Source organism: Lingula anatina, chromosome 10, assembly GCF_051362555.1.
Source record: "Lingula anatina isolate TDL-2025a chromosome 10, LinAna3.0, whole genome shotgun sequence".
Taxonomy (NCBI): Eukaryota; Metazoa; Brachiopoda; class Lingulata; order Lingulida; family Lingulidae; genus Lingula; species Lingula anatina.
In genome coordinates, this window is record NC_141776.1 from 307150 (window position 1) to 333774 (window position 26625).

The 26625-nt window shown below is 37.3% G+C and overlaps 3 protein-coding genes across 4 annotated transcripts in view; 1 reads left to right on the top strand and 2 right to left on the bottom strand.

Annotated features, from left to right (window-relative positions):
* Window positions 1-1104: 1104 nt before the first annotated feature.
* LOC106160955 (uncharacterized) lies at window positions 1105-7157 on the bottom strand. Of its 2 annotated transcripts, XM_086997480.1 has the most exons (3): window positions 6978-7157; window positions 3184-6425; window positions 1105-2917 (listed from the first exon to the last, which is right to left on the bottom strand). In XM_086997480.1, exon 3 carries the CDS (start codon window positions 2821-2823, stop codon window positions 2065-2067), a length of 759 nt encoding a protein of 252 aa, XP_086853606.1. In that variant the 5' UTR covers window positions 2824-2917; window positions 3184-6425; window positions 6978-7157; the 3' UTR covers window positions 1105-2064. The 2 variants fall into 2 exon arrangements, with proteins under 2 accessions (XP_086853606.1, XP_013393224.2); XM_013537770.2 differs by lacking the exon at window positions 1105-2917 and having other exon boundaries at window positions 3927-6425.
* An 853-nt stretch (window positions 7158-8010) lies between these two features.
* LOC106160957 (uncharacterized) lies at window positions 8011-10303 on the bottom strand. Its single transcript, XM_013537772.2, has 4 exons — window positions 10163-10303; window positions 9487-9607; window positions 8692-8802; window positions 8011-8273 (listed from the first exon to the last, which is right to left on the bottom strand). Exons 1-4 carry the CDS (start codon window positions 10220-10222, stop codon window positions 8083-8085), a joined length of 483 nt encoding a protein of 160 aa, XP_013393226.2. The 5' UTR covers window positions 10223-10303; the 3' UTR covers window positions 8011-8082.
* Window positions 10304-11596: 1293 nt separating this feature from the next.
* The window catches only part of LOC106160953 (26S proteasome non-ATPase regulatory subunit 1), a 142805-nt gene continuing 127776 nt past the window's right edge, over window positions 11597-26625 (top strand). The window contains exons 1-19 of the mRNA XM_086997288.1: window positions 11597-11740; window positions 12149-12192; window positions 13162-13235; window positions 13923-13986; window positions 14453-14558; window positions 14843-14985; window positions 15252-15314; window positions 15914-16057; window positions 16265-16333; window positions 16635-16795; window positions 17067-17148; window positions 17504-17641; window positions 17812-17900; window positions 18238-18416; window positions 18857-18930; window positions 19383-19443; window positions 19887-20014; window positions 20285-20500; window positions 21111-21175. Coding sequence (XP_086853414.1) covers window positions 11716-11740; window positions 12149-12192; window positions 13162-13235; window positions 13923-13986; window positions 14453-14558; window positions 14843-14985; window positions 15252-15314; window positions 15914-16057; window positions 16265-16333; window positions 16635-16795; window positions 17067-17148; window positions 17504-17641; window positions 17812-17900; window positions 18238-18416; window positions 18857-18930; window positions 19383-19443; window positions 19887-20014; window positions 20285-20500; window positions 21111-21175 — 1925 coding nt within the window. The 5' untranslated portion in view covers window positions 11597-11715. The remainder of the gene's footprint in view (window positions 11741-12148; window positions 12193-13161; window positions 13236-13922; window positions 13987-14452; window positions 14559-14842; window positions 14986-15251; window positions 15315-15913; window positions 16058-16264; window positions 16334-16634; window positions 16796-17066; window positions 17149-17503; window positions 17642-17811; window positions 17901-18237; window positions 18417-18856; window positions 18931-19382; window positions 19444-19886; window positions 20015-20284; window positions 20501-21110; window positions 21176-26625) is intronic.

Genomic DNA, 26625 nt, shown 5'->3' on the forward strand with positions numbered 1-26625 from the left:
TTAAATTGCGATTGAAACCACTGTGACAATTCGAAAAAAAAGTTGGTCTAACTTTGACGTAAGTCATGAACCAACAGTGTCTCCTAATTATTCAAGTAAACATTTTGAGAGGAATGCACAATGGGGTATGTTTGGTTAATTTTACCACCCAAAAATTTGGGTTTACAATAAAGAAAATGACGTTGTTCCTGGTGATATATTTGTTTTATCTTCTTGATTAGATTACAACTCTTCTAGCTTGTCAAAGAATGTCAGAATAGCGGCAATAAGATATATGTGTCAGGTCAAGCTAATGATGTGGCAATATAACAAAGTATTATTATAAGTTTTGAATCTAAAAACCATTTATAATTTGCTAGACGCAATACGCCTCACTATCAAACCTAACTGTTCCTTGCATTGTATTTCTTCTAGTTGCGGACAAGACAATTTTTGAATAAAGCAGCACAGTGAACTTTAAAGATAAAATATCCGACTTGTTGTTGAGAATGTTCAGTGGCAGATTTGGGGGAGGGGGGGTCAGAGGAGTCCTGACGCCCCCCCCCCCCCTTCGATTTTTGAAAAAAAATCACACCAATGTTCCCCTCTTGAAATAAGAATTTGACTAGCAAAATCATAATTCTAAATACCAAGGGGCGCCGTTCGCCCTCTAAACACCATTTTTTTCGGGGCCCTTCGGTGACCCCTGAATGTCGACTGTACCTTGCTGAAGTGAAGTCGTTCTTATTTCTGCATCTCAATGTTTTAAACCAAATTTAAATCAATTTTTAAAAAGGCTTAAAAGATGAAAATATTCAAATGTATCATTATGCCTTATAACTTAACGATGAACATATTCAAGTTGATCATAATGTTTAATAAAACACATTATACTTCTGTCCCAAAAGAAAACCTACCCTCTACCAGGGCGACATTGATTTTTCACAAGATATTTACAGATATGCCTTTAGGTAAATAGACATTCATTTCATTCTCTGGCTTTTTCAAATTTTCCCCCATAAAATCTGCCACCCTGGTAGAGGGTAAAGAAACCCCATGTTTCATCCAAGTCGTTCCAACCCCGTGAACAATTGTCGATGTAGACAGCAAACACGTGCTAACATGACGGTGTGAATTATTTCTTTATTAATGAGGAATATCTGTTTGATCGACATTCCGACAAGAAATTAATACATTCTCTGGAGATATTCATGTGAATGGTGCCAATCGGTGGATAATTATCAACTCGTTAATCCGTTGTTTATTTTGGGTTGCACAACACCATAGGCCCCATTCCCACACACTCCATCAGTCTGCTAGATCGATCCAACTTCGCGGGGACTCTTGCTGAATGCAATCAGTTTAACAGACTAGTTTCCTACTGGCGTAAAGTCAAATACATTAACGCTGGTGATTATAAGAGTACGTGGGTAACAAGAGGAGTCGTGTCATTTATTTAAACTGACTGCGCTCAGCGAGAGTCCCAGCAAAGAAGTGTCTATCTATTTAGAAAGGTGTCTTCAAATGGGCTCATGGACACATACATGTGATCGTCTCAACGCGGCACATGGCTGGCAACGCGATGTATGCTAGTGTCTTTATAAATATATTCACTAAAGCATGGTACGATTTATTTAAAGCATAAAAAAGTCAATATGACAATACTTTTCCTCTGTAAGATTTCCATCTGTCATGACAAATGGATCATAATTAAGATCAAAATCAAGCTCTGCTCATGACCAAGAACTGTTTTATGCAAAACTGGGTTTATTCATGTCACGCTTGAGTAAATATTAAACCACTGTAATACATAAAATATGGAGCTCTGTTCGTAGATCCATTATTTGGCTCTAAGGGGTAGGCGCAGTAGGATAAAGACATTTTATTTGAATTACAACAGTAGACGATAGCAATTCAACTATGAGTATAATATATAAGCACAGGGAAGTAGAAATAGCGAAGTGTTGTCTGGCTATGCTGTTTTGGGGTAAGGGGTAGTAGGTAGGTGGTAGTGGAGCACCGTAAGTAGCGGGAAATGTCTCTTGTGCACTCTCGTAGATCAGACATTGGTAGTGTAAGTAGGACCTAAACATCACTATAGGCCAGTTCCTCGTCTGGTTCAGGCGTTATAAACTCTTTCACCACGGCAACCGGGATACGGAACGCCACCCGTCTCTTTTCTTTCTTGGATGATTCAGCAGCGTTTTTCTCATGGGATATGTCATGGGACCGGACCGTCTTGTCCCAGTTGAGTTTGTTCCGTTGGTCCAGAACCTCAATGGGCTCATAGTCTGTCCCATGGCGCGCCATACCAGTGCCCGCATGAAGGCGCCCGGACCTGTGAGAAACCAGAATTCCATGGCGATGTCGACCTCCCCCACAACCGTCTGCTTTATTCTCCGCAGGAGGTCCATCGACAGTTGAGAGCTGGCTATTAAAAACATCGTTGGGATTCACAGGCTTAATGCGCGAGTGAATCGGTGAAATGTAGAAACTGCACTGTCTTTCGCGCATGCGCTGTTTCCGCGTTGACCACGTGGCTGGATCGCTCTCCTCCGACTGGTCAGAACGCTTCCCCCATATTTTCTCCTTTTCTTTCTCGCGCAGAGTATGGACGTCGTATTTGCCGGAAAAACTCATCTTTTTGAGTCTGTTAATGGCAAACATCATATTATCGTGCTCCTGTTGAATAAGACTCTGTCTCATTTTTCCGACGGAGTCGAGGTACTCCTTTTGGCGTTCGTGGACTCGGTTGTAAGCATCTAACCAGTCCGGTTGCCGAGTACGAATGGTCTCGTAACGGTCATGTGCGGGTACGGGGGTCTTAGGCCGTTTTGTTGCCATATAGTTTCTATTGAGTTTGGCAGTGTTTCAAATTAAGTCTAGTTGGTTGACATTTCTATTGTGACAAAGCTACGAAAACGAAAAGAAACGCTTCCTGAAAGAAAAAACGTAGACATGATTTCAGATATTTTTTGTCAATTGTCTTGAGAATTTTCATTTTGTGCATACATGTACATGTGCACAACATTTAACTTTTCCCTTTGGAACATCGTTTGTCTTTTTAATGGCCATAGCCTTATGTAAGAAATAAACGATGGTTTTATCATTTTTTTTAAGTTTCTTAAAATTTGATATACAGAGAAGATCAATATATTTCTTCCATATTAAGAACAAAGGGGTTCAAACTTTAAAGACACTTACTGTTTCAAACTGATGACATAATCCTTACATCAGATTATTTTGCACTCAGATGTCTTCCTGGCAATTGTCCACAACTTAAATTTTACCTGCTCAAGTCAATGAAAATCAAATCACTTCGTGGTAAAGATCTTATCTGCGTCGTCTTGGGATTCCCATCAGCGTGAAAAGCTCAACTCTATCAGTCAAACAAATCTCAGCAGCCAAAATTTGAAAATTTTCCACAGAATGTTTTTAACGCTGGTTACTTTTATATCGTGGTGCTATGCTATTTAAACGGTCTGATATTTTCAGTTTACTCCAGAATCTGCTATACAAGGGAATTAATCTCCATATTATGCAATGTAATCGCGTTGTTAAGTACACGTCGTCATGGAGACCAGATAAAGAATAAAAGACTTTGCCTGTTGGGCTGCTTGCTTTGCTTGCTGTACTGAGAGACACCCTGCGTGTAACACGGTAGATCTGCCAAGACTTAAATTTTCCTCCCCGTCTTCAAATCAGAAATAAAAGAAGACTACAGTTATAGCGAATGGCAATTAACTTCAAGTATAAATGATCACGATCTTTGTACCCGGGGTTTGAAGGATACTCATGGCCTATTCAAATAACTGTAGAGAGCTGATAACGAAGAAAAGATCGGTTCAGTTAAGGAGAATGCTGTGTTGATCACACATAAAAAAACACCCTGAGTCTAGAGCTCTAGGGTGATTGGCCTGTATAAAAAAATGAAAAAGAATGAAAAATTGTGTTCAGATTGTTTAATAAACCTATTTACATTTATTTGTCCATATGTACAAGTTTTTTAAAGGCGAGAGAGATAGAAGGGGGGAAGTTAGAGAGGGGGGGGGAGGGACTCTTCGAATTAACTTCGAATTCCACTGTTGTTCAGATAAAGAAAACGATATCTTTCGAAAACAACATTTCTTTAAATAAAGAGAGAAGTTAACATAATTAAGCTACATAAATAGGCTTACAAGCATCCCAAAAGTTGACAAGTTAAAATAAGTAAACACAATTATGCTACCTGTATACATGCATCTTAACAGTTGCAAGTTAAATATTCACAGTTTAAAACGTGTGCAAATATATATCCTCTTCACCTGAACTAGTCTCACCCTCACTGTTGGGTTTGTACACGCAACTTTCAAATAAGGCGACTTGTGACGTCATTTAAAACTAAACCAGTCCCAGGTCAATTACGGTTTATGACGCTGTGGGTGATGTTCCAGGTGTAGTTATTGCCATATATAAGCCAGTTTTCCTTTATGTCGCTTACGGTTTATTAAGTACCACCTGTACACACTACATTCCTTTTACAATCTCATGGTTCTATTACCATTGTCTACACAAAGCGGCCAAAGAATGAGAAAATACATATTATCTCCCCAACTATTTAATCAATATAAAATAATAAAGCAGATCTATACAACAAACTGTAATTTACATCATCAGCGTCTAATGGTTGAAGTTCTAAATGTGTGAGATATTTTCCGTCAAACTGGCAGCACCAATGTCATTTTCATAAATGCTATCAACAACGTAACAGTAAGAACCGTCTCTCTGTCCCAGGGGGATGCCGTGGTCTTTTGAACCGATGTACGAGTAATCATACGTTTTATTTTCTAAATCACCACAGGAAACATGGGGCTCATGCTCGATTTGATTATGATATCTTTGACCTGGAACTTCTCCTTGTTCCTGACCTTTACCTTCACCTTGACCTCTAAGTAAAGACTGGTAATTATGAGCGGTATGATCAGAGGGAAGAATAGACTCATACTGGTTGGAATAACTATGTACATGTATTTGTCCTTGGCCTCGGTCCTGATCACAAATTCTAATTTTACCTTCATTCTGACTTTTTAGTAAAGACTGGTAATCAACTTCACCTTCACTGCGACCTTCACCTTCAGTTTGACCTTCACCGCGTGCTCTGAGCAAAGCCTGGTAGTCATTATTACACACTTGGTTGTGAGAGGCGGTTACTTCATGTAGCTCAAGATCATTTTGAAACTGTCCTTTCTGATCTTCATAGTTTCCGTGACCTTGACCTCCACATCCAGATTCGTCACGACCTTTATTTTTACCATGGACTATGAGTTCTGCCTTTCGACACCCGCAACATTTGAAAATGCAGAAAATGCCAACAAAAAGAAGCACCAAAAAACAAAACCCAGCTATTATGGGGACCACAATTAATAAATGTGGATCTAGAGAAATTATGCCGGGTTCATTTGTTGCTGATGCTGTGGTGGGGTTAGTATTACTTGATGTGACGTCAGCTATTCTGATTGATCTAATATTGGAAACCGTGGTGTGGGAAATGTTGATATCAGTCGTTCGGTCCATCATGAGACTGGCTGTTTCATGAGAAGTGCAGTTATCTGGCATTATGCTACATTTGGATAAGGGGTTTGCCCTACACTCTAACGCAATCCGAAAACCCAGAGAGAAAGACGTTGCTAGCTTGACGCTACCATTTACGTATAACCACTGCAGAACGCACGGGCACTGTCTCGCGGCAACGATAGGATTCATATCGAGAAAAACATATCGCAGATTGGGCAAAATTTTAAAAGTACAGTAGTCAATTTCAGCAATTTGATTTTCTCGAAGATCCAGACCCCGCAAACTTGTCCCGATGTGAACAAATGCTGTAGGTGAGACGGTCGCAATCTCATTGCCATTCAGCGTCACAACCGCCAGTGCCCTCCAAGCACCCTGGAAATCCCGTGCTTGTAAGGAGCGGATTTGATTAAAACTAACATGCAATTCAATCAGAGAAGACAACTCGGGAAGTAGTGATTCTCCGGGTATATTTGTCAGTTCATTATAGTCTAGATAGAGGTATTCTAGAGTCTCTAAGTTAGAGAATGCATTCTTTTCAATCGTCCGTATTCGGTTATGTCGAAGTTGTAGACGTGACACGTTTAGTAGTCGCATGTTTTGGAATGCGTTTGCGGGGAGGATGGTTAGGCTGTTATTATCCAGAGATAGCCTGCTAACTGTACCTTGTGTTTCCGAACTAAAAATAACAGGTATGGTAGTTAAGCCTAGGTTTATGCAGTCTACATCGGTCACAGGTGGGTAGTTGTTGACATCGCAACTACACACGCTTGTCACTGATGAACAAACATTCCCACAGGTTTCCTGAATCAGTATGAGAAACAACAGGAACGATTTTATCTTCATCCTTCAGGCTTGTATCTTGGATGCAAGTGTTTTTGTTTTTTTCACGATAGCTGAAAAGGAAATGAAGTAATTCTTATTATGAAAGACAATGGGCAGTTTATAAAGTTCTCTGGCTGTTGAAATGATCTAACCTGTCCAGGTTAAATAAGATTTAGCTGCACTACCAACGCCGTAAAAGAGAAATACATTTATAGCAATCAATGCGACCCGCAACCTGAACCTTAAAGGCCTTTTAGACTCAGAGACTGTTATGTATTAAGTTTAAATCTCATTAGTTACATTAATTAATGAGATTTAAACCAAAATTAAAGATAACACCTCTGTAAAGGTCATATAAAGTTGCGTTTAATGAATAGTTTGATTGGAATTTGTATTTAATACTATGCACTTTACATTTTTCTACATAGTATAAATATCAAGTATAATGTGAAACAAAACAACAAATGTCTGTGTTGTCACATGCATAGTCACCAGTAGGCCAACGTAGTTCAACATCTTTAGTAGACAAACCGATTAACTATTAACGCTCTTCACGTCGTTGGATGCCAATTTCACTTACACACTGTAGCCTACAATCCTCTCTTGGATATACAAAGACTTACGTTTAACTTATTCTTGCAGAGTTGGTATTCTTATAGACAAACTGCAATGTTCTTCCTCTCTCTCCTGTCGTTTAGCTTGGAGTCTGTGTACGCAATACATTTTAACAAAATCCACTTCACTGTCACGTGCCCCTATTCCGAAACAAAGACGTGAGACCTCACCGCATCCGGGAACTATTTTTAGCGCAAACAAGGAAATCTGAGTACAACTTTACAAAATAAAGGCTACAAGAAGTATGTGCTTATACAGTGTATGTAAACAGCAAAGTGAAGTAGTTTAACGTGACAGTCAGAAATAAATACTCACGATTTTATTTTTTTTTTCAGTTGAGTCATGACTCGCAAGCATCTAAAAAGACGCAGTGGGAACTAGACCACCTCATTCTCGCGGGAAGCAGGTGCATGGGTTTGTGTCAATTTAGATAAAATAATGCTTATCAATGACGTGGTTCAATAAGTGGAAAGGTGTGTGTGTGTGTGTGTGTGTGTGTGTGCGTGTGTGTGTCTTGGGTTGGGAGGAGGGGTTTAGACCCTTTTAACAGGGAGAGCAAGCGTAGGACCGCTATATAAAATAAATAAAGGAAAGAATTTAATCAACACTGATGGATTTTACTAAAGAGGAGGCAATACGAGGAAAAAACGAGTGGAAGGGGGATTAAGGAAGGATGTTTATGTTGTCCTGCTGCGCAGACAACCTTGTAGTTTTCAATTTCCAGTATTTTTTTATGGTAAATAAGATAATTAATCAATGGATATATGCTCTCGTTATATACAAATTAAAAACCTAATGCACTCATTATGGAATAATTGGACGGGCTAATGCCTGTTGTTGGATCAAATAAAATTTACGTACAATGTCACGTTTACATTCGTCATTACAAAAAGTGAACATTTTGGTTTAACTGGTCATTTTTTTAATCATTAAACATGGTGACAAAATTAGCATGCCCATATGCACTCTGAATAAATACGCTTAAATAAAACGTGTTTAAAATAAATATTCTACTATTGCAAATAATACATTAATACTGGGTATTTATAACAGTTTCTTTATTATCAGAATCAAAATATTAATGATAAAACAGCATATTTAAACGTATAATTTTCACGAGCTGCCCAAATTCAGCGGAGTAGCGGAGAGAAATTCGGGAGGCGGTCGCCGTTCGGATACACGCATTGCTTCTGGCTGGGGAAAGCTCCCATAACTAGAGCGTCCTAGCGCTCCACGGTACCTGGTCACTGGCGCACGCTGGGGGAAGTACTTCTCAGGACCGGGGAGCTTTTCGTGGCCCTTACCTGGAATACATTAGATATAAGCTTATTAAAAATAACTACCATTAATAATCGGTTATTTACACTGGTACTGCCATAGAAGGCTTTATAATTTAGTGATACACGATATGACCCTATTTATATAACGAATGGTACTATTTATATTTATAACGTACGCTGCCACCGGACATATGCTGCAATAATCTATATTATTATACTGCGTTCTATAATATCAGTGAGTTGTGTTTAAGTTTTTTTAGATATATTTCTTTTTACTTTTGATTGATTGTTAAATAAAATACGGAAAATGTGGTGATTATACGGGTACGTTAGAAACAAGATGGAAGGAGGCGTGTTAATCTGTTAATCTGATAACATTCAGCAAGACTCCCTGTAGAGTAAGTACGCACTAGCTAGGACGATAGGTTCATTGTGAACTCACCCATCATGGCGTTAATCATACATGTACCATAACCCTCAGGTCTGTTTACTGCTGTACTGTCGTCTTTAAAACACTGGTGTACAGCCCCCAGGTACGTGACGTCATTCTCAGCTGAAAGAACGACAGAAAATGGTGCAAAGGCATTCACAATGTAAGTTTTCTACATCTCAAGGGGCATGTTGACTTGGCTTCTGTATGTTTCAAACTTGATTTGTTAACTTTGATACACTGCCCTTGACTGCAAAAGGGCATAAAATATTGTAAAGTACAGTACATAGGTATGCATTGGTAGAAAAATCGTTGAAGCCGAATATGATATTTTTGTAACGACCCAGAAAAATAGACATGCATATGTTATGCTGAATACTTAAAAGTTTTGTTGAAATATTGATAAACGCAGTACAAAGACATTCACACTGTAAGTTTTACATATGTCACGCTGACTTGGCCCCTGTACATGTATGTTTCAGATAAGACTTATGTTGTCATCTTAAAAACACCGTCCTTGTCCGCAAAGAATCACGTCACATAAAATATTATGAAATACAGTACATGAGTGTTCAATCCGCTGCACTGGTTAAAATATCGTTGAAGTCATACATGTAATTTTTTGTAAGTACGATCCAGAAAAATATAAATGTATATAATAAGATAAAGACTTTTAAAAATTGTTGAAATTGATTCTAAAAGTTTAAAAATACGGAGGTTATTGAAAAGGATGATTTAAGGATTAATTAAGTCTGCAAGATCAAACGGAAAACTCCCCTCTTTCATATTCTTGTGCATATTTCTTACCATAAAAATAGCAGTCCCCATTTTTGTTACAAGGGACATTTTTAATGCACTTCCCTGTCCAGGCTTGGCACAGCGTGCGGCCGTCAGGGTCGTGACAGTCCAGTGACGTGGTACAGGGGACCTGAATTAATAACAGTAAATTTCCAATCTGTGCCTTAACATTTTCAGCTCACTGGTTCCTACGACTAAGACTATTATGGTTCAGAAATCTACGCTGCCAACCCTCTACAAGGAATCAGCTGAGTGAAGACGTCAACTACGTGAGCACATTCTCGATGGACAGTGCAGAAAAGTGAACAAAACTAGTCTGAGAATTAACTGAATATCTGTAAAAATTATTCCATGACCCTGATAGAGTACAGTGTATACACAGCATACAATGAACACGATGAAAACTATGCTTAGTGAAATACAATGTCAAATATTTGCAATCGTTAAATAAAGTGAGTACAGTGGAATAAGCGATTATTTACAGCAGTATTACACTTTTCGGGAAGTATTAAAGATACATGCACTAAACGGACCCAAAACTACAGCTGGGGACCTGATAATTAACATAAAGCAGCAGAGGAGTTTCAATACAGAACTACCAATAAAAGTTACGTGCTATAATAAGGAGTTAAACTAATACAATCTTAGAATGTGCTTAATTAATAAGCCAAATTATAAAACTTACCGCAATTGCTGAAAAGATACAGGTAACAAAAACGAAAATTAACAAAGCAGTATTTGCCATTTTAGCGGAGGGACCGATCTACCCAGTAAGCGCTGTTGAAAACTGTAGCTCAGCGTTAAATGCGAACTTCGTTTATAGGCCTTCTGCTCACATTTATAGACAATGTTCTAATACAATGACATAAACTCGATTTGGAAGTTATTTCCCCTCATTTGCATTGACAAGTCTGGAAACATTAAAGTAATAAAAAATAATAATAATGTCTATTATGTACATGCTGGTGTTCAACGAAGTCTATAATTTCTATCAGGGCATTTCCTGGCTATCCGGAGCTTAAGGACAAGGACGGATCCAGGATGATTGCTTATGTTACAGGACTGGAGGGGGGCATGGATAAAAATGATTGCCGCAGCTTGTTTTTTTTTCCCGGCAAATAAACCAGAAAACAAGGGCAAATTAATGTTTTAGCATGTTAAAACATGTTGGGTACAGGGATGAAAAAAACTAACTTGATTTTTTCTTGTTTCACTGAGGAGGAAGATACAGAAAGTGGTTCCTCAGAGATTAATTGAGGGACACGTGTCAGGTGCAACATTCTTCTCCGCCATGACAATGCTGGAAGGCGACATCAGTAGATAGGCTATATATATTATAAGAGCCGTAGTAACATAAAACGGCACCGACATATGTTCAGGCAGCCGTAGAAGAGAGATGATCGAGTTTCTATGGACCTCCTTCTATAAAACTCAAGGTGATCAAGTGCATTACCCAAATCCTGCTTGTTGGATATTTTACTCATATAGCCTATTAATTACATTATATTGTATTAGGCCTATAGCCTATAGGGCCTACGTCCCTATGTGGTTTCCAAACGCGTGTTGGGGTCTTCATGCCTAACTGTAGGTTAATTATTAATGTTGCTTTTCATTTCATGTGACCCCCCCCCCCCCAAAATCAGCTAGAAAGGTGGATTAATATAGATAGGGCCTATAACGCTGTATAGGCCTATAAACACAGATTGCACCTTTTATAAACTCATAACCCCCCTCCTTAAATATTCAAATCATATTTGATGTACAAGCTGTTGTTAAAGTTTGATTATGTGAGAAAATGGGCTCACCGACCCAAAGTATTTGTGTTCAATAAAGTCGTCTTTAAGCTGAAAGGACCAAGCAGAAAAAGTGATTAGAACTATGGCCAAGAGAACACTTGTTGGTGTAGGTTCGAAAGCGAGGCTTGTATTTGGATTTTTCACTAGAATGACTGCTTGGAGAGTATTTTGATTAATTTTCGTATTGTAACATTTTAAACGATATGGTGTAAATGGTGTTATGCATGTTTATACGATAATTAATAATGTACTTGAAAATATTGTTTAGAAATAAAATGAATAGACTTTTAGTATTTTAATTATAAGAAATGATATAAGATAGGTATACCGGAAGTTCTGTCAAAGCGAGGTTAATCCGCCATACTACTTCATGTGGTGACACCGGCTTTTTGTTTTGAATCAAACATTCAGCGATTACGACGTTTCTGGAGAATCAAAAATAATGAGAATGCAGATCACGTCAGCAGGTAATATTCCCTATCTTTTATATATAGTGGTTTTACGCATATTTTACTATTTAAGAAAATACTTGGTTTTAAATACAGCGGTAGAATTGTGCGTCTGTTCATTGTGTGCTGAGTCACTGTCAGGTTCTAGATTTATTTCTAATAATGTGAGTGAAATGCTTGAATTTTAGTATTTATACAGTGATGAAACCCATGACAATACGTTCAACATTTTTCACTTTAATCCATTTGTTTTTATTTTGAACAGAAATATATATGGTGTATTTTTTTTCTTGGCAACAACATCATTGAAGATGGTTTTGAAATTATAATATTGCTGAGATTTAGAGCTCAAACACAACATATGTGGATGTATAGTACTTCTGTTTAAAATATTTTAAATAATACTCTACTGAATGTTAATTCTAGCTGGCATACTTGCCCTGCTGGAGGAACCAGAGCCTGAAGTTAAGGTAGGTGGATACAACATGCAGCGATCTCATGTGTGTGTATGGTCATGTGTGTGTGTGTGTATGCTCATCATCATGTGTGTGTGTGTATGCTCATGTGTGTGTGTGTGTGTATGCTCGTGTGTGTATGTGTGTGTGTGTGTGTATGCTCATGTGTGTGTGTTATAGTGACTGGCCAGTAAAGACCAGGCTTGATAGCTCAGTGGTAGAGCACTCGTATGGTTAGCAAGCATCCCAGAATTGGTCCTCAGTCAAGTCAGGCATATTCCCCCCAAAAAGGCATTACAATGGTGGCAGCGGTGTACAGAGTGGTGGACTCCATCCTTTGGCTTTTGAGAGAGTGGGGGGGGGGGGGGGGGGGGGGGGGGGGGGGGGGGCTGGAGTTACTGGCCAGGGTAGACCTCTGCTCCAAAGTTTAGTGGTAGAGCACTTCCATGATAAGCAAGTCTGTGAGGTTCAATTCTGGTCTGGTCAGGTATTTTCTTAAAAAAAATTACTGGTTGGCTTTATAAAAGTGTGCAAGTTGAGGAGATGAGAGCAAAGATAAAAATTCAAGAGCTCCCATATCACATTTTGTGCTACTGAGCATGTGTGTTACAGTGTAAGTGAATGTATGATTATGTCTTATTTTATACATTTATTTGATTGTAATCACTGATGACACACACAAGCACACTCATTTATGATTGAATGAATAAAGTGAAAATTAAAGTTAAATAAAAGAATAATAATATAATGTGTAAATGAAGATAGATAAATTAATACCTTGCTAATTAATGAACCATACACCATTTGTGACTGCTCATTACCTTTTCTGTATATTTTAATATTAATTTTATGTTAAAGCACTGTAAACAAAGACTGAAATGGTTATTTTAGATACAATTATCTCTTAATCAAGTATTTACTCTCGTATGATATTTCAGATTGATATGGCTTTATGCATGTAACCTGGGATTATTTACTTTGCAGGTTTTCTCATTGAATAAACTGAACACAGTTGTAGATGAATTCTGGGCAGAAATCTCTGAGGCAGTTGACAAGATGTAAGTGAATATGCTTGTTTGTTATTGTGCTTTGTCTGCTGGACCATCTTAAGTTGGTCATGAAACACTAATATCTCTGGCCCCATTCAGAATAGGGGACTAACTAATCCGAGGGTCAAATATGGCCAACCCACTTGAATACTTCCCCACAGGATATCTTTTCAGTGTCTGTCAGTGGATTAGACGGCAAGCTTGGTAGTGGGTCACCATATTTGACCCTTGGACTAGTTAGTCCCCTATTCTGAATGGGGCCTTAGGCAGACTTGTCTAACTTTTTGCCTGCCAGCCAAATTAAGTTGAAACTCTTGAAATCGCATGGTACATCCCCTCATAAGATTTACAAAAAAATACTAGTACCAGTAAGTTAAATAACTATAAATGTTTCTTATTCTGTATGTGAAACTGAAAACAGCAAGTATTTCCTCTGTCACGTTATGTGCTCAAAGTTACAGTTACTGTTTCAAGGGTGTAAGTAACTCCAAACAAAGTGTTTGTTTGAGGAAACAGCTTTTTGTAAAGTAAAAAATGCTAATTAAATAAAGTGTAAGTTTTCAGCTCCCAAACTCTGGAATAAATATATAAATATTGGCTTTAAGGGGCAATTTTTTCACTTGGATGATTGAATAGCTAAAATGAAATGAAGTTTACATATATGTATGTGTTGATACATGTGTTGTTATCTTACAGTGAGATGCTGTATGAAGATACCACCTTCAAGCACAGAGAACTGGCAGCTCTGGTGGCTTCCAAGGTAACGTACACTATACATAGGAACAATTATCTTGGTTAAATTATGTTTTTTACTTTTTTGTTTTGTTTTCCTGCCTACGTGTTCTGTAGATGTTAAAAAAGTTAAATCAGTTGCTATATGCTTTTGTTACAAACTGCAAAATTACTCACATGAGATATTTCCATGGACAGTCAGGTATTTTCATCGTGTCCCATAGCCGAGAGTATTTGGTGCTGCCGAGGTTTTTCCAGTATTAGCACTCTTTATGAAGATTTTCTCAAAACAGGGGAGATAGTTGTCTCTTATTTTTCTCACCAATTATCTCTTCTATTTCAGACAAAGCTCTGCAACCTTTACTTTATCTTTTACAGAAAGTGTAAAGAATATATTTTTATTTAGGGGTACTATCACCTTGGCGCCTTTGAAGAGTCAGTCATGTACATGCTCCTCAAATGTAAAATATTTCATAATTATGTTTCTATTTTAGGTGTACTACCATCTTGGGGCCTTTGAGGAGTCCGTCACCTATGCCCTGGGCGCTGGCTCTCTCTTTGATGTCAACGACACTTCGGAGTATGTTGAGACTATTATTGGTAGGTAAAGCTTATTGATTAAAAAAAAAAAAATAAATACTAAGGTAAATAGATAATTAAATGGATAGATAAATGAATAGATATTTAATATATGCATCATACTGGTTATGGATTTGTGTGTGAAAAGAAACTGGCAAGACTTGGGCATATAAGTATTTAACATCAGGATAACAGAGACAATGAAAATGACAAGGTGCCCGCAGATGCTTGACATTCTCAGCAATAAAATTCAATAAGGTAGACATTTTAGAAAATGCAGTCCAATTTCCCTTCTATTTCTTCAGCAAAATGCATTGATAGTTACACTAGAATGAGAGTCCACAATGCAGAGAGCGATGATGTTGACCAGAAACCCATGGATTCCCGTCTGGAGGCAGTGGTGAACCGAATGTTCCAAAGATGTTTTGATGACAAGCAGTTCAAACAGGTTAATGTCTCATATCTTCAGATTAATTTATTGTCATCTAGAAATTCTTTTCAGTGTAGTAAATTGATTAGATTATGAGTTTTAAAATGTGTAATTTGTCTGTTAATAAATGAAAAACAGTTGAATATAATGGTTAAATTTCTTTCTCTGGTACTGTGGATTATTGATGATAGTGATAAAAACTTGCAGATTTTAAATACACAAATTATTGTTGTTCATGATGTGGAACACTCAGAAATTAATGTGCTATACTTTGCCAATTTCAGGCTGTAGGCATTGCCTTAGAGACCAGGAGAATTGACATCTTTGAGAAGGCCATTCTGCAACCTGTAAGTACCTGTCTATAGAAATGTGGAGGGGTTTTCAACAAAGAAAATCATAGTCTCATCACACCAGTGGGGCAAACATTTTGTGCAATACTTGCATAACTATTTGATGCCATTTTGGTTACTGATGTTTTCTTTTCACTTTTGAAATTTACCTAAAAGTAATGTGTGAAGCAGAGAAAATGGTTGGGAAGGAATTAAAAAATGTGCAAATATGACACAAAATGTGAGCATCACTCAGACAGTCACATTCCTTAATGGAATGACCTGCCAAAATCTTTTAGTCTACTGGCCCTGTGAGAAATCAGGGACTAAGAAAGCTGAATCAGTGGCTGTTATCTGATCAGAGTTATTTTACTGACCTTCACATTTAAGTTTGTGGCTGGTGTTATGGCTGCAGTCAATTGCTTTGCAAAAGTAATTTAAACTAAGAGTTGACCTGAAGATTTTTGAGCTAAATTTTTGTCTACTTTGATCCAGGATAATTTAGTATAATTCAGGTTTACTGCCTTGGTCTACTGCTCTCTTTATTATAAAACTTGTTAACTTTTTAACATGTTTCAGTGATTGATCACTGAATGAATTATTTTATGTAATTCCAGGATAGTGTGTCAGACATGATGACGTATGCCTACAAGGTGACGATGTCCTTGATTCAGAACCGTCAGTTCCGTAACACCATTCTCCGCGTGCTGGTCAAGATGTACATGGGACTCGCCACACCTGACTATATTAATGTCTGCCAGGTAATTATTTGGCTCTGTTATCACATGGTTTATTATGGACCTGTGTGTATGTGTGTGTGTGTGTGTGTGTGTGTGTGTGTGTCTTTGTTTGTTTGTTTGTTTGTTGTAATGTAAGCCAGATAATTTATATATATGAAAGCTTGCCTTAGCTTCACTTTATATTACGTCTACCATGAAGAACTTTTACCACTGTACTGTATATTTCAGTGTTACATCTTCCTGGATGAACCTCAAGCTGTGGCAGAGATCCTGGAAAAACTGGTCAAGGACAGTGAGGTAGGTGAATGGTTTAGTTTTCCAACTCCTTTTTATTTCCTTCACATATTTTTTCATTTGTTTCAATGACTTCACATGGTAGTTTCTGCAATATTGGCCTCAAACTGTTTTACTTATGAAAATGTTTTATGACTTCTTTTGTTCCTTCAAATATTTTTGATGCGTTTGAAGGACTAAGCAGGTAATTTTTTGCAATATTGGCCTCAGAGCATTTTACATATAATTGACCCACAGTAAATATACTAGACATTCCAAAATAAGTCACTTTAGTCAGTGAGAGTTTCCCTCCCTCCCTTTCCAGGAGAGTACCCTGATGGCGTACCAGATCGCCTTTGATCTATACGAGAGTGCCACTCAGCAGTTCTTACAGCGAGTGCAGTCAGCACTGAGGTCCACAGCGCCCATCCCTATCCCAACAACGCCAGTCGGGAAGGCAACCAAACCAGAGGACTCCAAAGAGAGGTCAGTTGTTTTTAAAATGACAAGATGAAACTTATTAAGACTCTAAATTAAAGTAAGAATGACCAAAAATTTTCAGCTAATATGTGACACATGAGGCATCCATTTTACCAAGAACCCTTAAAATAGAAATAATTATATTAGTTTAGATTATATATTTAAAATTAATATAGTTAAATGAAGTTTGTGGTAATAAAATTGTGCATTTTAGAGCTGAAACTGTAAAACAAATGTTGTCTTCATGTCATAAAGGTAATTATCATGTTGTTTACAGTACTATGGAGACAGAAGACAGCACAGTTGATGCAGACAGTGGGAAACCTGCTGAGAGTGCCACACCCAAACTGGAGGATTTGGTGAGTGTTCCAGAGAAATATTTGAATGTCAGTTATAAGTTTCTTTTCAGAGCAGTTGAGTTAAATACTTTATGGAAAGAAGTGGCCTTTAAGCAATTGTGTTGTAGATTTCTTTTCTTTTCTTCTAATTTTGTTTTTTATATTACCCCTTTATTAGTATGATATATTATTCACAGTTGTGAAAAAAATTGTTCGCAATTGCAAATTGATCTTAAAAAGAAACAATATTAGGATATACTTTGCAATAGTTTGTAAAAGATCAAGTCAGAGCACAAGTAGAGGTGGCAAGCTGGTGAATGTATAATGTTGTTTAAAAAAAAAAAAAAATAATGATGTAATATTGTTGTTATTCCAGAGTGAATCTGACCGTAAGCTCCAGGAGCAGTTCACCAAGCTCCATACTATCCTGGGAGGTGACTTCAGTATTGCTCTCAACCTGCAGTTTCTTATCAGGAACAACAAGACAGACATGTTGATACTGAAGAATACCAAGGTAACCTTCACTGTTTGATGGATCTTTTGGATCTAATATGATTAGATTGTGTGTAGGTTGTGCATGAAAACAATATAGCGGGAACAATAATTGATTTTTTTTAATGTGGTATTGTCACCTTACCTTTGACCTTCACCTTGACCTTGACCTTGACCTATATCTATTTCCAGGAGGCAGTACGCAACTCTATCTGCCACACAGCCACTGTGATGGCCAACGCCTTCATGCATGCCGGCACTACATGTGACCAGTTCCTCAGGTAATAGATAATAATGATGATAATAATAAGATGATGATGAGGATGATGATGATACTTGTTAAGATCTGATTTTTAACTGAATTGGCTCTGATATGTTCATAGAGCTGTTGATATTTGTATATAAAAAAAATAATAATAAACAGGGCATTAAATAGTAAATAATCATACTATGATGTTAAAAAGTTCTTATATTTTTAACATATGACAAAAAATTCATAAAATGAAACTTTCATGAGGATTGCTTTATTTCTGAAAAAAAAAAAAAAATTAACTGTGATGTGAAGTGTAGTTTTCTTGGGTGCAAAATACACTGACCTTGACACTGACCTACTTCTAGGGACAACCTGGAGTGGCTGGCCAGGGCCACAAACTGGGCCAAGTTCACGGCCACTGCCAGCCTCGGTGTCATCCACAAGGGTCATGAGAAGGAGGCTCTGAACTTGATGTCCACCTACCTGCCCAAGGACACTGGTCCGGGGTCAGCTTACAGTGAGGGTGGTGGTCTGTATGCTCTAGGTAAGTTATCAGGAATTTTTCTGGCTGACAGCAGGAATCTGTGTCTCCTTTCTTTGTCTTTTATTTTAATGCAAGATGGAAATAGTGGTCTTGGAAAGAGTGGATTTTATTTGACGATGTGTCTTTGCATGAATTGATGCTTGCTTTGTGCTCTAGGTAAATGGTGTCAAATATTTTTGAAAGTCAACTGAAATTTATAGCTGTTTTTTTTGTCTGTTTTTGCAAACAAAATCAAAGAAAGTGTAGATTCTGCATTACTTTGCTTTCTGTAAGGGCTAAATATATCTATATAAAATAAATAATTGGAAATATTTTTTGTGACAACTGTGTAACTTTTTGTAATTTTTGTAACATGCTATGACAGATAGAGTGGATTGTCTTTTTATGTAAGTCTTGACTTATGGTGTTTATAATGCTTTGTTTTGTTTCCTATTATTCAGGTCTTATCCATGCCAATCATGGCGGAGAGATCACAGAGTACCTGCTCAACCAGCTCAAGGATGCTTCCACTGATGTAAGTGGAACATACTCATTACTTCATAAATGTACATTTTTAGTCTAGGTTTAACCATTTTACCAGGTTAAGTAAGTTATGTATAAGTGTGCCTAAGCAGATGAATGCACACCAATCTTTAAACTGTTCATTTTGATAAAAAAAAAATGGATTTTCCTGGGGTAAACATGATTTTCCCATTCCTACTAAAGTTAGTCCATAATATTTTTTCTAAAAGGCTTGACTTTCTGTAATAATCGCTTAAGAGATTACTACAGAGGTATCACCATCTTTGAAGGTCCACTTGGTCTGTGATGGCAAGCACCAATTCCAGAATAATTGTGATAACCAATGTTTTGATGGTAAAATGGAATTTAATATATTTCTATGAGGTGTTTACAATGTATTTAAAGGAGTCTGGTATGAAGAGTTGTTATCAGTTTGAGATAGCTATTGATGTTGTATTATTTCAGATGGTCCGTCATGGAGCTTGTCTTGGATTGGGGCTGGCTGCTATGGGGACTGCCAGACAGGGTGAGTGATGTGTAATAAAGCATTGTCTAGAAATATCATCAGTCCTTTCATTTGTATTGTACTGCTGCTTTGCTTGATGATGATGAAAAATGTCAAAAGATGAATCTAAAAAAAAAAAAAAAGAATAATAATATAGTAAATTGATATCTGTGAGCACTTTCAAGTTCAGGTTAGACGAAGATAACATTTCTTGCTGAGATAACATGCTTAGCAGTGGTGCTTGTTGTTATTGGGACATTGGTCTGGCTGTGAGTAACTTGAGGTCAACCTATATCAAGATGACACAGTGACTGCTGAAGCGGCAGGTCTTGTATTCCAATACTACCCTTTCATGTCATCTATATTCTATACAACTCTGAAAAGCTCAAGTTGATCTTATATCAAGATGATACTGTTACTGGAGAGCATTCAAATATTAACCTTTCATGTCATCTATATTGTAGACATCTATGAACAGCTCAAGTTCAACCTGTACCAGGATGACGCAGTGACGGGAGAGGCGGCAGGTCTCGCTATGGGGCTGGTAATGTTGGGCACCAAGTCTGCCACTGCCATTGAAGATATGGTGGCTGTGAGTAGTTTCTACATCATCACTGATAATAACCTTGATACATGATGTTGTTGACTTGAATTCATAATCCCTTATATTTTCTATAGTATGAATGCTTAATTGAATTTTTTGAAGTCATGTTAGGTGTTCAGATTAGATATATCTTTAAAGAAATTTTTGACATAGCTGAATACATTCATCCAATGTTATAATTTTTTTTTTAATAATTTAGATTTGATAATTACCAGAGAATGTTTAAATCTTTTACAAATGTTAAATATTTTATTTTAGTATGCCCAAGAGACTCAGCACGAGAAAATTCTCCGTGGTTTGGCTGTGGGCATTGCACTGACCATGTTTGGTAGGCTGGAGGAGGCCGATACCCTGATTGAGAGCCTGTCACGTGACAAAGACCCCATCCTACGCTGGTCAGGAATGTACACGGTTGCCATGGCGTACTGCGGAACAGGAAACAACAAGGCTATCAGGAAGTTGTTGCATGTTGCTGTGAGTAGTGTAGCCATAGTAACAGTGTTGTAACAATGTTTATATTGTGAGACTATGATAAAGTGACCTAGTGCTACAATGCTTAAATGTTTAAAAAAATTATGACTTGTGGAAATTAAAAGAAAATATTTTTTCTCCATATAGTTGTATTGATAACAGTAGTATCTCCATAACAATAGTGTGACAATACTGATACAGTGACTGCATGATAAAACAACAGTAGTGTAACAATGTTTATTGTAGGTATTGCTTACTGAAGCTATGAAAAGGTTTTCTCTCCATGTAATCTTATTTGATTCACAGTTATCGTTTAACAATGATGTCATTTAAAGACATATCCACCAACTGGTGTATTTATCAGCCAAGCACACACATTTGATAATTTCGGCATTGTGGTAATTCTCTTTCCCTTTTGTATTCTCAGTGTTTCACTGAAGTGTCCCAGTTTTTGTGGGCATACACATTTTCCTACATGGATTATTTTATCTATAGCCTTTGTGGCAATTGCTCAAAGCTACAGCATAGAAAAGGAATGTGGTGTTTTATTAATGGACATTAATGGACACAGAGGCTGGATGTTACAATGTTGTTGTTGTTGTTGTTTTTCCAGGTCAGTGATGTCAATGATGATGTCAGGAGAACGGCCGTCACTGCCCTCGGCTTCTTGCTATTCAGGTAGGACCCAAGTTTTCTATATGCTTGCTTTCTCTTCACATTGGCTTTGGTGCTGTGATATTTTCAGGGAAAGATTGACAGAATTGTAACATTTATGAATATGGTAGTGTGAATATATTTTCAGCATTATCTGCATTTGGGAAAATGATACTGTACATGTACAGCCAGATTATAGAGGTTGTGCTGAGAATGATGGTGTTAGAGAAGATCTGAGAAGCAATCAGGTGTGCTGCTGCAGCACAACCAGTACAGCCCTGTGCACCTTTTGATTGAATATGTAACAGAATATGTAACAGAATGCCATATTTTTTCATATCATGTCATTGTTCTGAGAACATCATGTTCTGAGAACATAATTGCTCTGTTGATCTTGGGAAATGTATTACCTTGCACAGTACAACACTTGATTCTGTTGTTATATGTATTGTGGAACAGTCTTTTTGACTGTTCTACCTCTCTTTTGTCATATTACACCTAATAGACAGGCAGAGAAACAGGTAGACAGATATAGATTATGAGATGTAAAGAATGTGAGAACGAAAAACATCAACATTAAAAATTTAATAATGTCAGGGGTGTAATCAAAGAAAAAAGGAACACCCCAATATATCATGTCAGAAGCCTGAAAGCTGTGTATTATACCAGCTTCTAAACTGCAGACATGGATGTAACTGTGTTGTGAATTTGTACATTATGCAAATAGTGTTTTATCATTTGCTATACAAATTAATACCATAACCTATCCAAGCATTCAAAGTTGATTAACCTCAGATGGGGCCTTTCTTTGATTATGGATGCAGGGAGAGTTACGTTGCCACCTACAGTATTGTTTTTAATTAGAGGAAAAGTTTGTTGCTAAGCAACTAATATGCTATTATCAGTACTACTGTTCATGAATAACTGATATCTCTCAAATTTCTCGTTTGTTTTACTCTTAGACTAGTAGAAAGTTATATTTTCAATATAGGTGATAAGATGATAAATGAACTATTGTGAATAATGTAATCAGTTCATCTGGCAGTTGCTCTTCATGACTATGCCAGAGTAACGAGGAGAAATGTAGGATGTTGTTAGCCAGATTCTCTTGTCCTGTGACGTATGAGAAAATATAATTAATTATTGAGAAATACCAATGTTTTGATTATGGTTTATCAATTACAGCCAAGACAACAGGTTGGTACCATGCATTACCAGTATGTGTTCCTCAGGTACTTGCTGAACATGGAAATCATACTCCTGGAAATAATAGCGTCATTTTGATGGCGGTTCACCCACAGGTCATCGTGTCCTTGGACACATCATTTAAGAGACAACTTGAGTGATGGATGACCTCCTGATATCATATTGAAATTGTCTGATTCTGATGGATTGTCTTTATAAGTGTACTTTTATTGGTGTTGTACACAGACGTAGTGGTCATTTGCTGTTGAATGGCAATAGACAGAACCCAGTTGGGGGGAGGGGGGGTATATGTGTATTCCCAGATTGTCAGAGGTTTCTCCTTTTGCTCTGCCAATAAACAACAAAACAGTACAAAACCAACCCATTTTTCCATCTCCGTCCCTAACATACATAAGAAAATTGCTGGAGTATACTTTTGTATGTTTTCTGAGTGAAGTACTAGCAAGGCAGTTTTTTTCCTTGTTCACCCTCAGTTAAATTCTGGGTCCTTAATTGAGAGCCCCATCTCATTCCCATGTATAAAAGTGGTTTGTTGGAGGAATTATTATTATTTGATTGTCACTGTTGTTGGTGCTAAACGTGTTGCAGGAGCATTTCCACAGCTGTAGGTAATTTTCTTGAAGTTGTCACACAACAATTTTCCAAATCTTATTGGCACAAACAATCTTAGATCATAAAATGATCTGATATTTCTGAGAAATGATACTCCATCATCATCCATCATTTACCTTTCAATAAACACCAAGGTCATCATCAGTGGACCTCTTGTGATACTGACCTGTCGTGACTGTAGACACAATGACCAAGGCAAAATGGCCTCTTATTATGTATAATAACGTTTGCTTATCTTATAATTGTTGTTCAGAGAGATGGCAAGTTTTAAAATTGGTTTACCAACATCCCATTCATGACCTTCAAATTATAATAGTTTTTGTACTCTGTGAAAGTATTTGGTTGTGTTATATCTTGTGTTGATAGGAAGAAACCGTAGCCATGCAAGAAAGCGTAGAAGCAAAAATGCTGAAAAAATCCATCACATTCATTGCCTCCCTATTGGTTGCCAATTATCTGTCTACTCCTTGGTTGTTCTTCTCCTCCTCACTTCTGCTGGCACAATCTCAGATTCAATCAGGCACAATTAGATGAGCCAGGAGACTCTGTAGGAGGGGTTATTTATAGAAAGTTTTCTCACCAGAACTGCTAGAGTGGCAGCATAGGGTGAGGAACTCTCTCTCTATGGGCTGATGGAAGTCTTGCCTGGGGTTGGTGTCTTAAAAGGGTTTCATCTAAAAACTTGGGCTTAACTTTTAGACTAGAAATTTAGTCACCTAAATTTGAGACAAATCAGTTGTAGTCTACTTTAGATAAAGTAGGTACTAATCTGAATCATAAGTCATGTCTTTTTTTTGTTATATAACTATATATAACTAGCAGATTATTTTATTTAAGTAGTGTGTCACTGGTTTGGCTGGGGTCAGAGGTGACAGTAGTGTGAGTTTTGACATAAAGTTGTATAGAGCAGTGTTTTAAGGTTGACTTTCTGATTCTGAACACGTTATTTTCTGTTTGGATTTTTGTCACTTTTTTATGTGATAAGTTGTGATAAGTTCTCTTATGTCATGGCCCTATGGGGCACAAACTAATGACCTTTTATTCTGCAAGTAAGTCTTTTTTGAAAAATCTGTTTACAGAGATTATGTTCTCAACCCCGTTGGGGGTCAGCAATAAAGATATTATTTTTATATCAGCTTCAATGTTTTAGTTCACAAAAGACATTTTGCAGAACTTGTTAATCATATTTCACTAAAATCTTTATTACCTGGCATCATGTGCATGTTGTGGATTTTCATTAGTGTATTTTTTTTTTTTCGTTTTTACATGTGACTCCAGCAGCTTTAGAGGGTGCTGCTGAGCATGGCAAGAGTAAAGAAGCAATTTAGAATGGACATTATGTGCTGGAAGGTGACTGTTTTATAGATAGAAGAGGCTGTTTTCTGGTTCAACTGTTCTGCTTTTTAATCGAAGACATTTTTTATTTGTATATGAGGCCCATGAGTCTTGGGTGGCATTGCACAAAAAGTTTGATGTGTTTTAAGCCTTAACTTAGCTGACTAAATATGGTGAAGCTGACTGTGGTAATAGCCAGTACCTTGTAACTTTGATCTAAGAGCATTTTACAGGGAACTGACCTACAAGAAAAAGGAGTTAGCTCATCTAAATGGTCTGTTGTTACCACTGAGGATAAAAATGTTCCTCAAGGCGGTCTAAATCAGCTTGTTAAAAGACTGAATGAAATGGGATAAGGGGCCTTACAAATTCTCTCTCAAATGAAACTTTGTGGAAAAAACTTAATAGCATTCTTTGCTCAAATTGATGTACATGTTTTGTGAAATGGATCCTTGATGGTTATTGTTGAGCTTATTGTAAATAGAAACAATCAATAAAGCCCCCCTTTACACTGGATGGTGGCCCATAGCAAGGCTTCATCTGAGAGAACAAAATACTACTTTACATGCCGACAACTGGCTGATCATTGAGTATTCATTCTGCAACCAAAGCGATTCCGTGCCTCCTTACTTCGACCACAGCGATCCCAGTTTAATGTCGCAAGAAAGGACTCAGAAAGGACGCCGACCAGTGTAAATAGGGCCTAGTTTTAATGTTAGTCAGCAAGATAATGGAGAGGAGAGTGGTGTGATGCACTCCTCCTTGGCACTGCACAGTGTGCAAAGTTTTCATTTCTCTTTTTTTTACCTCTCAGAACATGCTGACCTCTACACCTTGAGTAGTTCACAGTTTTCATTTTCCCTTCAGATATTACCGTTCTTGTTTACTCAACACTCAGGGTATTTAGCACACACTGTGTTGAATCACTTACTTGTTGTGTTAAGGGGTAAAATAAATATGTTATAGGAGGATTTTTGTATCATTTTCCTCAGGAAATGTTGCCATTGCGCAGTCCACTGCGTAGGTCAGTAAACTCCAAGAAACATTTCCTTCCAACTAAGTGCTAAATAGACTAAAATCTTCTGATGTTAATGTACAAAATGATCTGTGTTTGGGCCAACTTTTTTTCTGTACTTTGCCCACACAGTCTTCAAGAAGAGTTCAGTACCATCAAAGGAGAACAACATGTGGACTGTGTATGCATCAGATAAAAAAAATCTCCAGCAATTGGGCAATAATTTTTTTGAGTTCTCTTTCTGTTTTGAGATCATATTCTTTGCCTTGTCATAAAAGTTCATCAACCTAAAATAGAGAGACTTGCAGGTCAGTCACCAGTCAAGGTATATTTGGCTTAGAAGGTGGAAAAAATTTCTGTAACTTTTGGATTTCTTCTTTTTGCAAACTCTCCGTTCCAGTTTAGTGACCTTAAGCCAAGCCATCTACAAACTATTTATTAAACAAATTAAATCCTGCTTGTCCTGAGTTGATGCATCTAGGTTAGTTTTTTTCTTGGCCAACACTGGAAGGCAACCTTTGGGTCAAATTTTGTCTTCATTTACAAGAAAATCTACACATACTCAGTCTTGGCTAAAGATTCCAGGTGTTTTGTGAGCCATCACTCTACCTCTGAAATAGGAATTTTGGCAGATGTTTTCTTTATTTGTGAAACTTAGAAACCATGCACTTATTGGGTTGATTGAGGCCAAATTTCATTGAAATAATATTATTAATTTTATATTGATTTGTTATGCTCATCAAAATGATTAGATGAATGAATAAAAAATAACATAAACGTAATTGATAAAAAATACAGATGTTAAGTAAAAAGGGATTAATAAAATGAAAAGGAAAATTAAAAGCAATGTGCCAAATAAAGTCTACTTATTTCACTTTTTGTAACATAACATTTTTGCTCACCAAAACAAACAAAATATATTCATTTCATGCCAGGCTGGTCAAATGTGAGAGATTTTTTCTCTGTGTATAAGTAATTTTCGAAAAAGTAAATCATCTGATTAGGAGCGACATTTGCCAGATGGACATTGAAGTGCTTTGGCTAGGTGAGAAATTTGGAGTGCTTTTCCAATACAAACTGTCACCCAAACAAGGTGATTGCAGAAGAATAAAAACACTGGTTACCAGGTTAATGATTGGAGAGCTGTTGTCCCATGTGTTGTTCTAGGTAGAGAGGATAAAAACACTGGTTACCAGGGTGATGATTGGAGAGCTGTTGTCCCATGTGTTGTTCTAGATAGAGAGGATAAAAACACTGGTTTCCAGGGTGATGATTGGAGAGCTGTTGTCCCATGTTGTTGTTCTAG

Coding starts and splice junctions, on each gene's coding strand:
- LOC106160955 (XM_013537770.2), bottom strand. CDS start 6,375: ATGAAGATAAAATCGTTCCTGTTGTTTCTCATACTGATTCAGGAAACC.
- LOC106160957 (XM_013537772.2), bottom strand. CDS start 10,222: ATGGCAAATACTGCTTTGTTAATTTTCGTTTTTGTTACCTGTATCTTT. Junction 9,608..10,162: donor GTATCTTTTCAGCAATTGCG/GTAAGTTTTATA, acceptor TTATTAATTCAG/GTCCCCTGTACCACGTCACT. Junction 8,803..9,486: donor TGGGGACTGCTATTTTTATG/GTAAGAAATATG, acceptor TCGTTCTTTCAG/CTGAGAATGACGTCACGTAC.